Here is a 12,436-nt window from a genome sequence, read left to right as displayed (position 1 = left end):
CACCTACTTTGGTCGTGTTGTCAGAAGGGACCATTCCTTGGAGAAGGATGTCATGCTTGGTAGGGTGGAGGGTCGATGAAAGAGGGGGAGGCCTTCAACGAGATGGATTGACACGGTGGCTGCGATGATGGGCTCAAGTATAGCAGGGATTGTGTAGCTGGTGTGGGATTGGGCAGTGTTTCGTTCTGCTGTGCATGAGGTTGCTATGAATCGGAAACAAGTCGACGACCTAACAACAACAACATACTTCTGCAAAACTGGTTCTTTTTTGAATATTTTTTTCTGTAACATTGGTTTCTGTACTTCAGGGATACCAGTTATTCTTAGATTGGATCATCTTTATCAGTCTTCTGTAGTTAACTATTTTCTCCATAATTGCTTTTATCACTTTTTCATATTCCTCCACATTCTTTGTGATATGTCAAGTACTTCTGTTTTCAGATGTGTCTTTTCTGTTCATTGCTGTTTCTGAATCTTTATTATAATCATTGCAGTGCTCATCTGCTAAACTTTCAGTTTCACACAGTGACCGCTAATCTGCTCAGGAGCCAAGCTTGCCATCATGGTGGGACCAGGGACTTGTCTTCTGAGGGGTCCTTGCAGTAGGCCAACGGCTCAAGTTCAAGGGGATAAGATCCTTTCTTCAAGATCCATTCTGGCTTTAAAGCTTTCTTTGTAGTTTACAAGGGCCAATATGTCTTAGGATCTGATCATTTTAATAGAGTTTCCAGGATCCCTACAAGGGACATACCCAGTTTCAAAAGTCATCACATTCAGGGAAACCCAAATGGTATCTCTGCCAAGCACGTACAGTTTTCCATCCAGGGACAGTTTCTAGTTAGGGTTCATTTTGGCATAAGCAGCATTGCTGAGTTACATATTTGACAAGCCACCTTTATAAGGTCTACAAGGGAACAGAAACAGAAGACCAGCATGGGGTTGGGTTTTTGTGCAGGAGGAGAAAGATTTGATTAACTTTTGTGTACAGTTCTGTGGTGGTGGCATTGTGTTCCTCTGATTTCCCACTAAACTTTGCAATCCCCGTTCTTTTAAAATCTCATTCTCTATATAATTTCATCATCTTTAACTAAACTCATGCCTTTTGGATTTATTCTACAGTACTGAATGAGATATACTTTCTTTTGATTGGCATATGCTTCTTCCTCTGCATGCTGTTTGCCTCTTTTCCCTTCTGCTTCCTGCTCCCCATCCTCCCTTTATTTTCCATCCTATGATATTTTTGTGAGGATGCTGTGAAACTCATCCAGACCTGTTTTGTTCTGACACAGTCTAGGTGTCCCAACTGCTGCTCTGTTCCCACCTGGCTCTGTCTACCCCTTTAAGTGATTGAGTCATCAGCTGGGCTTTCTATAGTTTGAGAGTGCTGGGGTTAGAGATGGAAGATAGGAAGTGGAATGGGGTGGGGTGGGGAATAGGAGTAGAGGGCAAGGTGCTGTGAATGTGGCCTCATCTGCAGACAGGGGTGTGACTACTCTTCTATGGTTTTCTTAACTGTCCTGGTTGAGCCTTTCTCTGAGTCCCCTGCTGGGAACTGGCCTGAATCCAGTGAGTATATCTGTGATGGTTATGTTTGTATGTCAACTTGGCTAGGCCTGGTTGAGTGGCTGGCAGCTGGATGTAATATTCTCCATGATGAGACTGGTAATCAACTCCATGGTGGAATCTACTGAGAGCAGCTGAGTAGCTGCCTTTGGGTATGTGGTCTGCTTCCTGTATATAAGCAGAAGCTTTGAGAATGGTCTCTAGCCTTTGGCACGCTTGGACCCTGTATGTGGCCATGTCATTGCTCAGCAGCCTGCTATGCTCTGCTGACCTTGGGACTTACAATGGACTTAAGTTAATGGCCTGCCATGTGGTTTGGTAACATTGAGACTGTGCCTTTTTTCTTGTCAACCTTGGGGCTTCTCAGCCTCAGCAGCCAGCAGCTGTCTGAATGAAGAAATGCCTCTAGCTACACTGGGCCAGGAGCAGGAGGCAGAGCTGGACCCCAAGGTTGAGGGGCTTTCACTCAGCCCTAGAGCCTGGCACTTTGAACTTGGACTTAAAGACTCCAAATTGTAAGAATAAACTCCTGTTTGTTAAGGCCATCCCATTTGTGGTATATTCCTGTCAGAGTGGCACCAGGTAACCAGAACAGAATTTGGTACCGAGAGAGTGGGGTGCTGCTCTGACACATACCTAAAATGTGGAACAGGAGTGGAGTGCGTCCTTGACCTGAGACCCTGGCAGAGAGACCTTGGCATACGGCATGACAGATGGCAGGACAGATGGCAAGAGACCGGCATGAGGGACGGCAGGAGCAGAGCCCAGAGAAAGGCATGAGAGATGGCAGGAACAGAGCTGAAAGAACTAGCATGAGACAGCGATAGCCCTACCAGCCCATGGAGGAGAAAGCTTGATGCCTTTGGTTAGATGTCTTCCTGGTGGAGTGGGTTGCCTTCAGGCATTAATTGGTAGAAGACACAGGCTTGAATTGGAGTAGCAGGTTGGCTGGCCCATGGAGCAAGAAAGCTAAATGTCCTTTGGGGCAAGAAGATTCCTGGCGGAGTGGGTTGCCCTTGGACATTAATCAGCAGAAGCGGAGAGACCAAGGAAATGGAAACAGAGTTGCCTCAACCTTAAGGGTAGGACCATGGCCTTTGGGGGTGGAATGATCACAAGCCCCTAGAACCAGGCCTTCACCAACTTGGTTCTGGAGTGTGGGGCTGTTCGTTCATGTGAGCCAGTGGGATGGAGCCATAGCTGCTGCCCAAGAGTGAGGGGGCGGGGCTGCCATGCCCAAGAGGGAGAGGAACGGGGCCCGCCAGGCCAAGGGGGTGAGGTCACCACTTAGAGTAACTAAGGGACTGGAGCCACTCAATGAGGAGATCTGTACAGATGCCACCCAATGAAGATCTGTACAGATGCCAAGTTGACAAGGGGTGGAATTGTGGTAGTTTGGTTTGTGTATCCACTTGGCTGGGCCTGGTTGAATGGCTGGGCAGCTGGTGGTAGTTAATCACCACTGGCAATCAACTCCATGGTAGAATCTACCACAAGCAGCTTGGTAGCTGCCTTTGGGATATGGTCTGCTTCCTGTATATAAGGAGAAGCTTTCAGAATGGTCTCTAGCATATGGCACGCTTGGACCCTGCATGTAGCTGTGTTGTTGCTCAGCACCCTGTCATGCTCTGCCGACCTTGGGACTTAAAATGGACTTAACAGCCTGCTGTGTGGTTTAGTAATATTGGGACTGTGCCTTTTTACTTGTCAACCTTGGGCTTCTCAGCTTCAGCAGCCAGCACCTTCTGAGTGAAGAAACACCTCTACCTCCAGGGGGCCAGGAGCAGGAGGCAGAGCTGGACCCCAAGACTGAGGGGCTTTCACCCAGCGCCTAGAGCCTGGCACTTTGAATTTGGACTTAAAGCCTCCAAATTGTAAGAATAAACTCCTGTTTGTTATGGCCATACCATTTGTGGTATATTCTTGTCAGAGCAGCATTAGGTAACCAGAACAATATCCTTGGCTTTTGGAGTGTCTTACCCCTGGCCAGGGTTATTTACTGACTTGGTGTCACTTCCCTTTCCTAAGCTATAGTTTCAGTGCTCCCTGAGTGAAGCATGACTTTTGGCCACCTTGGGGAGAGATCTTGCAGCCTTTGCCAAGGGCCTCTGTGAGCTCCATCTGGTGGTCTCTCCCTTGTGTGCTTTTGGTGCTCTTTCTTGGTGTAGTATCTCAGGTTGTATCTGGTGTTGGGAATGTGGTGGTTCTGCTGTCTTGGGTGGGATTGGCAGTAGTGTGAAAGCAACATTCACACTCCCATCTTGACCACATCTGCTTCTCTGCCCACCTGGCTGTTAGGGGAGGACACAGGGAAAAGCTACAGGGAATACTGTGCTCACCTGGGAGGATTTTGGAAACTTCTGCTTCATTCCTTTGTTTGCCACTTTTGTTTTCGTCTTCTGGTGTATTTTTACTTTTTTAAACCTATTTGTCCCTTGTATTTTAGCTGTGGGGGTATGTAGGGTTAAAAGGTCTTTATTGTAGCTCTGATCCTTCATCTTAAACCAGAACTCCACATATGTTAGGCTAATGACAATAATTCTACATACGTATTTCCTTTAGAAACTTCACTTGGAAATGTTGGCAGACCAGCCACGAACAACTAAATACTACAATGTTATCCTGCAGAATAAAGATTCCCTGAAAGATAAAGTGATTTTGGATGTTGGCTGTGGAACTGGGATCATCAGTCTCTTCTGTGCGCATCATGCTCAACCCAGAGCTGTGAGTAGGAAATTCGGTCCTTGAGCTGAGGTGGGTGTGATGATAAAGTTCTCTGCTGAGAAACTTACTTTTGAACTATCCATTCATCCAGCTGCCTTTGTGAAGTGACCTGGTGTATAGGTACCATGTTCAGGGAAATGGGCATCAGTTCCCACCTGTGGGCCAAGCCCTACAAGGGTGTGTTATGGCTGTAATGAGGCAAAATGACATTTGTTTTTAAATGGAATGAAATAGGGCAGAATAGGAAATACCAGAGTGAGGTGCATGTGGTGGTGTATTTTTGTGAAATGTTTGTTTAATTAAGTATAGGGATGTATCCCACGTCAGTGCTGAGCCACAATGGGCAGATTGCTGTCAGGGGGTGTGATGCACCCTGTGGTCAGGGTCAGAGCAGGTGGATCTGAGACCTGGTTCCTGCCTAGAGCGCTGCCTACCTCATAGGACATGGAAGGCCCTCACTCCCCACTAAACACAGCCCTCTTCCCTTAAGGCTATCTGTGGTATTGAGCTGTGCTTTGTGATAGCTGACACAGGTGGGTGAAGAGCCTGTTTACAAGATCTGCCTGACCCTGATTCTGCTGGAACTGGGACTGGTCCTTAGGACCCTCTACCAGGCCCTCTTCTGAGAACCTCTATTTGGAATTGCCTCATATCATCGGACACAGACTCTGGCTGTGCTATGAGGCACGAAGAGCCTCCTGGATCAGTTGTAGATTGTGTGTGGCTACATGTATATACATTATGGCCACAGGCCTTAGCCAGGAGGGCTTCCTAGAGTGGGTCGTCCTGGGTGGGGGCAAGGGTGGAGGAAGAAGGAAGGATTAGAGGCAGCTCCTCTCTCTGGAAACAGAACTCCTCCCAGATGCTGTTGGAGTATCCTGAGCAGTTGCATGGCTGGTGGCAGTGTGGGAGCCGGACTTACACTGCCTGCCATCATCCAGCCCTGTATTTTTCTCTCACTGCTCAATTGTTTCTCTAATGCTGATTTTAGTCCAGGTATCTCAGTTGGCTGTGACCCAGGAGATGAGACGGCCAGCTCATAGTGTGGAACCAGAAGCCTTTCAGCACATCTGACCAATGGACTTCTGTCATGGCCACAGGTGTATGCCGTGGAAGCCAGTGAGATGGCGCAGCACACAGGGCAGCTGGTCTTGCAGAATGGCTTTGCTGACACCATCACTGTGTTCCAGCAGAAGGTGGAGGATGTGGTGCTCCCAGAGAAGGTGGATGTGCTGGTGTCTGAGTGGATGGGGACCTGCCTGCTGGTGAGAGAGGGTGGTGCTGGGTCAGGCAATGTAATGAGACGTGGGGAGGGATGCCTGGGTCAGGTAGTATCATGTGATGGGGAAGAGTGGGTCAAGTAGTGTCATGTGATGAAGGAGGGGTGCTCTGATTAGGTAATATCATGTGACAGTTGTGGGGTGGGGTGCCCAGGTCAGGTAGTATCACATGACAGAGGTAAGTGCTGTGATGTGGGGATAGCTGTGATGTAACAGAAAGCCATGGAGGAGGCTTGAATTTTACTCAGGCTTCCAAACACAGGCATAAAACCAAGTCAGCCTAAGGGATCTTTACTTATCATTATTTACTTTAATTTTTTTTCTAAAGTGAGATGCAAATTTCTTGTATGAACATTGTATTCAGTGTCTTAAATTTCTAACTCATTAAAAACATGCCTTTATGAAAAATTAGAATCAGAGTTAGTATAACTTTCCCATGAATGAGAAAAGATGTTCTTTTTGGATACCTGCAAGTATTATTATCAAGCATTAATGTGCATGGCTCTCTTTAATACAAGCAGAGTCTGTCTCTTTTCTTTAGCTGAAGGTTCTTCATTGCTTGGAGATTGTGTCTCCTGCATTGGTGGGAAAACCATGGTTGGCACTTGGGAGACACAGCTGTGCTGCTTTGCTTTGCACAGAAAGCTTTTGCTTTTCTGTTCACTTCTTAAGTCTTATGATTACACGTAGATAAAGTGAATGATTTCCTGATTATGTTCCTGATCAGTCATGGTTGCTGTGGCAAGTCCTGCCAGTTACACCAATTGTACAGACCAGTCCCAGGAGACTAAGATTGCCTACTTCTGATGCCAAATTTTATGGTGAATAACAAGTCTTACTCCACATACTAGCTGTATCCTGTGGAAATCTCAGCTTTCCTCACTGTTCAGTTTAGCTCTTCTCTCTTGCATCTATGTTCACCAGGGTCTAGGTCAGTGGGTACCATTTGCAAGTTCAGGAGTCCACATGACTTTCCATTTCACACTAGCTGGCCCCAAATTTGGGCTTTTCCTCTGCTCTCTCAGGGTACCAGCCACAAGTCCAGGAGTCCACATGATTCCCCCCACTTCTTTGGGTCCTATATTTCACTAGAATGACTCACAGTACTTATGGGAAATACCATGTCTATGATAGCAGCTTTAAAATAACAAAAATGGATACAAAGAGATGCATAGGGCAAGGTTCAAGAGGGGTTCCAATGCAGAACTTCCATGTCCCAAGGGAACATGCTTCTCTCCTGGGAGCAGATATTCCCTCTTTTTTTTTTTTTTTTTTAATTGTGATTTGGGTGAATTTACAGAGCAAATTCACTTTCCATACAGTAGTTCACATATACTTTGTCTCATGACATTGACTACAATGCAACAGCTGCCCTCCCATTTCCTCCTGATAGTTACCTCTTCCTTGTGTCCATTCCTCTATGCACTCCTGCCCCTTGAGTTGTCTCCCTATGCATAAACAGTCCTTCTTTCTCCCATGATTGTTCTCTCCAAGGAGTGTCTCTACCTCAGGTAAATGTTCAACTCCTATGCCTATCTTTTGTTTGGCTGGAAGCCACAGGTGTGGGTTCAATTCCAGACCTGAAGGGAAGCTAGGGGCCATAGTCTCAGTGGTTTCATCAGGCTCTATCAGACCAGCAAACCTGGTCCCTTTTTTTCCCCCCGAATGATTTTGAGTTTTGTTCCACATTGTTCTCCCTCTCTATCCAGGATCTCCTACATAGATCCTCCTCTGAGTGGTTGACAGTAGTAGCCAGGCACCATCTAGTTCTTCTGGTCTCATAGTTATATAGGCTGTGGATCACATGGTATATCAGTTGTTAGGACTAATTGTTTCCATGAACTTTGGTTTTCTTCATTCTTCTTTGCTCTGGACGAGGAGAGACCCATCATTGCATCTAGATGGCTGCTTGCAAGCTTTTAAGATCCCGGTGACTACTTGCCGAAGTAGGAGGTGGAACAGTGTTTTGTGTAGTATGTTATGCCAGTTGAGCTTGATGTCCCCTGTTACTATGGTCCCAAGCCCACAGGTTCAACTACTTGGTCTCTCTGGGTAGCTGGCTGTGACCAAGAAGTGACTACAACCTTTTCCTTGTCAGCTCTCCTATACACCTGGGAATTTAGATCATACAAATATACTTATAGGACCATTGTCTGCCAACCATATACATGGTCTTGGATACACTCTCTGCTTCATAGACATACCTAATATTTCAGCCTGTCTACCCATCTCAGATATTCCCTCTTACCAACAGAGAAGCTCCATTGAGCCTCAGGACTCAGAACTTGTATTGCCCTTACCATATGACCATGATAAATTATACCATGTCTCATGAGACTTAGTGAGCATTGGGCCTCCAAGTGGTCCCTATTGGTCTGGTAAGCCCCCATTCATTAGTCTTAGGTACAGTCTGGCTTTCAGGAACCCAGAACACAAGGCCACATTACTTTCTGCACCTTAAAATTCCTCTGGTTGGGACATTCAACTTACCCTGTATAAATATCTGGTGTTTGTCAGCTCTTTGATGAGGCAGCTCAGATTGAAATGAGCCCAGATGGGCCCAGTGTCTCGGCAGATGCAACCAACCCACCCTTTTCTCCTGGGGCTGATTCTGGGCTTAGCATCTTGGGACATGAGGTTTTATAATGAACCATGACTGTCTGAAATTTAGTCTCTTGTGTGGAAACCCAGAAGATAACATCTGGATGAGAATTAGAGGACTATGACCAATGCTTCCAGTAGGAGAACCCATTTTAATGGTAAGAAATAGCTGTTTAATGTTTTCCCTAGCTTCTTACAGATAGTAAAATGGAAGGAGGTGGTGCCAAATGATCCTGGGGCTTCACTTCTGCGGAAATAACATTGTCTGAAAGTAAAGTGTGAGTAGTGTGACATCCAGGATACAGTTGGTTTAATAACCTCTGGGTTCATGAGGTGATGTACAAGGAGAGAAGGCCTACACTATCTGTCTTAGTCTTCTAGTGCTGTTGTAATAGAAATACCACAGGTGGGTAGCTTTAATGAACAGAAATTATTTTTTCACAGTCAAGAATGCTGGAAGTGTGACTTCAGGGCATCAGCTCTAGAGGAAGTCTATCTGCTCTGGGGGAAAATCCTTTTCTCAGCTTCTCTACTGTTATTCTTGATGTTCCTTCGAGATCTCCACTTGGCATCTATCTTTCCCCCATTTGTGCTTATTTGCTGCTGTGCCTAATCTGTTTTATATCTCAAAAGCATTTATGTTTAAGACACTCTATACTGACATGGCTTAATTAACATAACAAAGAAACCCCTATTCCCAAATGGGATTACATCCATAGGTATAGAGATTAGGATTTACAACACTTTTTTTTTTGGGAACACAGTTTAATCCATAACACCATCTTACACAAAGGGGGCCTTAGACTTTGCCCTAAACACAATTGTCTGCTCAGTGAGTACTTAGTGAATGTTCCTGGGGGCCCTGGCTGTGGAGACATGGCTGTGCCCAAGCATCTGTGGTGCCACATTCAGGAGAGTCTGGCTGGGAGGGCAGGTAAATCATGAAGTATGAGGTAGGGAGCATCAGTAGTCTCAGGTTCATAGAGCGGCTTTGCCGTGTTCTGAGGAGAGCCTTGAGTGGGGAGTCAGATTTATCTAGGATCATATTTTGCAGGTGAGTAGGTTAGAGTATGAGAGGGTGTTGAGGGAGCACCCTGGTGGGCCATGGTTGTCCTAGCAGACAGGAGTGTGGGCAAGGTGGGGGATGGTACCAAAATATAGACCCTGTGTTTGTGTCCTGGGGCTGCTGTAACAAGTACCACAGACTGGGTGGCTTATCAGAACAGAAACTTACTCTTTCACAGTTCTGGAGGCTGGGAGTCTAAAGTGATGCCTCTAGTGGAGAATCCTTTGATCCCTGGCTTCTGGTGGCTCCAGGCATCCCTTGGCTTGTGGAACATCACTCCAAACTGCCCATATCTTCACATGGCCATCTCCCCTGTGTGCTCTGTTTTCACCTCTTATAAGGACACCAGGTTTAGGGCCCTCCCTAAATTGGTATGAACACATCTTGACTTGGTTATATCTGCAAAGACTCTGTTTCCAAGTCAGGTCACATTCCCAGGTACCAGGGTTATCTTTTTTGGGGGGACACAGTTCAGCCCACAGTAAATCCTTTTCCTTTCTTTTGCAGTCTCTCTCAACTTGTGATGGTATTTTCTATTTGCTATTTAATGATCTAAGTTAAGAAAAATTAAAACTGTAAATTATTACCATAAATTTTGTATTCATCTTTGTATCATGCAATGCCAATTTAAAATGCAAACATAAGGGCATTTGTATACAGAATCATGGTCACTGCAGTTTGTAGCTGTCCTAAACACATGTGCATTTTGTTCTCACCGAAACAGTGGAAATACTGCATAAAACTGGTTCAGCTATTTTAGCTTTACTTATTATTTAGATTCTGCCAACGCTCAACCAGGACTCACCCATAGTTGGGAGGGGCTAAAAGGAAAGGTGTATATGGGTGCTTGTTTTCTCTTCCCTTCTGTGTTCTCATGGTCAGTGTAAGCGTTGGCTGATGTAAAGAAGTCACAGAGTAAGAAAGGACAGGATTGGTTCCTCAGTCATGTTTCTTAAGACACCATTACCATTTTTGTAAGTTGGAATCAAGCTGTGGTTCACACAGGAAGTGCAGCCTCCAGAGCTGTAATTGCCTGTGGCTCAGACGCAGATAAACAGCTCAGGCTGTGCTTGCCCAACCTGCTGTGCTCACAAGGTGGGTCCACTGGATCCTGTGCTTATGGGTGTACCAAGTAGCATATGTGGACGGGGCACCTGGGTGCACTCAGCACACATCTCTTCAATTCACAAATCTGCTGCCACATCAGATGGCACCTACATCACAAGGTCATAGACAGTGTGACTAAGAATTCCAGCATAGTGGCAGCAAGCATGAAACAGTTGCAATCCTCTGAGCACCATGAGGCTGACCTGGTGTCCAGTTGTCCGAGTCTTCAGTATGGGCACCATCCCTGGGGCTGTGTCATTGGGCTGCAGTAGCAGTGTAGGAAGGACATGGCCAAGGGTGTGGAAAGGCCCCGGGGAACAGGGCCACATCCGAGGGATGGTAGGGCAAGGTGTGGGCCAGAGTAAGAGGGGACTGGCCATGTCAGGTGAGCCTGGGTGGAGGGGTGAGGGCATCTTTCAGGAGGGTCTAGTCTATGTGGGGCAGTGCAGATGGGCTGATAGGTATGTGAGGATGCCTTGATGTGGGGGTGCAGGGTAGAATAGAATGTGGCTCGTCACTCGTTTTGTGTGCCTGTTGAGACACCTAACGAAGTACCACGTGGTATCCCTATTCCTCTTGGTCTCATAGTTCATGGCATTAAGGAAGGATTTCCTTCATCTTAAAGAGTGAAAATTCTGAGAGCACCCAAACCAAATTTTTCCATTTAGTAGTTAAAACCCAGCAATAGCTAAAACACATGGGCTCTTTCAAAGCCCAGTAGTGACTAACTCCTAAGTGGCCAGGGTGGGATCAGCATGCAGATTTCTCTTGAGAGTTAGGCTGGTCCAGTTTTGATTCTAATGGCATTAACATGTGGGTGTAAAAGTTCCTTAAGGCATTTTCTGTGTGGTACTGGGTAGCACTCATCTGGCTGGAGTGCTCTTGTGCCGAAACTTCTGAGCACTCCGGACCATTGGTCATGTTCAGACTGATCTGAGTGAGGAAAGCTTTCATGCAGACACATGACCTCAACTGTGAAGTCTTCAGTGTCTCTTCCCTCCTCATGCAGTTTGAGTTCATGATTGAGTCCATCCTGTACGCTCGGGACACATGGCTGAAGGAGGACGGGGTCATCTGGCCAACCACAGCTGCATTGCACCTCGTACCCTGCAGTGCTGACAGGGACTACCACAGCAAGGTCCTCTTCTGGGACAACGCCTACGAGTTCAACCTCAGTGCACTGAAGTAAGTTGGATGAGCGAATCAGGAACAAATGGAGTTCCACGGCTTTCTAGAATATCCCTTGGCCAGAGGGACTTGTATCTAGGCCTCTGCTGCACGTGGGTGGGTTCTGGACCCCTCTCACCCTGGCAAGGAGGTATATGTGCTGGGCAGGTAGGGTCTGTGAACATGGGGTTGATATTTGTGCTTTTATTCTCAGTGGTAGTCCTGTTTTCCTCTATGGGAAATGTTGTCATTTGTTTTTTGTACTCTTAGTGACCCAGAAGGAGTGGGAACTTTGCTGAGATTCTCCCACTGTATCCCTTTCTTCTGCTGCTCCTGCCCTAGCTCCTGATGGGTGAGACATTGTTATTTCTGAGGGAGCCCAGGAGCCACACTCTTTTACTAACCCCCTTTTCCTAAGGAAAAGTACAGTAAAGGGCAAGAAGATGGAGAGAAAGCTCTACTTTGAAGATTGCAGGAATCTCTAAGACACAGAATAACTATACTTGGTTGTAGAAGGTGCCATAAAGCTAATGCACATTAACTCATGTGCCTAAGTATTTTGCACATTTGCCTTTAATGCCTTTGCACTGCTGACGGACATCATGGGAGTTAAAATGTCTTTTGAATGTAAATAGAATATTTGTTGTCTCTAAAGTTCTCAGAATGTAATAGGAAAAATCATATTTAAAAATGAAGCATGGGTCATTAAACAGCACAAACACATGTTCTCACCAAGCGCTATCCACTTTTAATGGGAATCAGAATGTCATTCCTGGCATTTTGCAAAGGAACACTGAAAGATAGCTGATTTTCTGATTTTTATTTTTTTTTATTATTATTTTTTTTTATTGTGATTTGGGTGAAGATTTACAGAACAAATTCACTCTCCATACAGCAGTTCACATATACTTTGTCTCATGTCATTGAC

General features: G+C 45.9%; 1 protein-coding gene across 1 annotated transcript in view; it reads left to right on the top strand.

Moving 5' to 3' along the window:
- PRMT2 (protein arginine methyltransferase 2) overlaps positions 1 to 12,436 on the top strand; it is a 48,695-nt gene that overhangs the window by 22,410 nt on the left and 13,849 nt on the right. Inside the window, exons 3-5 of the mRNA XM_007948705.1 lie at positions 4,126 to 4,287; positions 5,388 to 5,552; positions 11,351 to 11,526. Coding sequence (XP_007946896.1) covers positions 4,126 to 4,287; positions 5,388 to 5,552; positions 11,351 to 11,526 — 503 coding nt within the window. The remainder of the gene's footprint in view (positions 1 to 4,125; positions 4,288 to 5,387; positions 5,553 to 11,350; positions 11,527 to 12,436) is intronic.

Source organism: Orycteropus afer, unplaced genomic scaffold, assembly GCF_000298275.1.
Source record: "Orycteropus afer afer isolate SDZICR_OR568_19922 unplaced genomic scaffold, OryAfe1.0 scaffold00219, whole genome shotgun sequence".
NCBI classification, from domain to species: domain Eukaryota; kingdom Metazoa; phylum Chordata; class Mammalia; order Tubulidentata; family Orycteropodidae; genus Orycteropus; species Orycteropus afer.
Note: the sequence above shows the minus strand (reverse complement) of the source record. Positions and strands in the feature narration are given on the sequence as shown.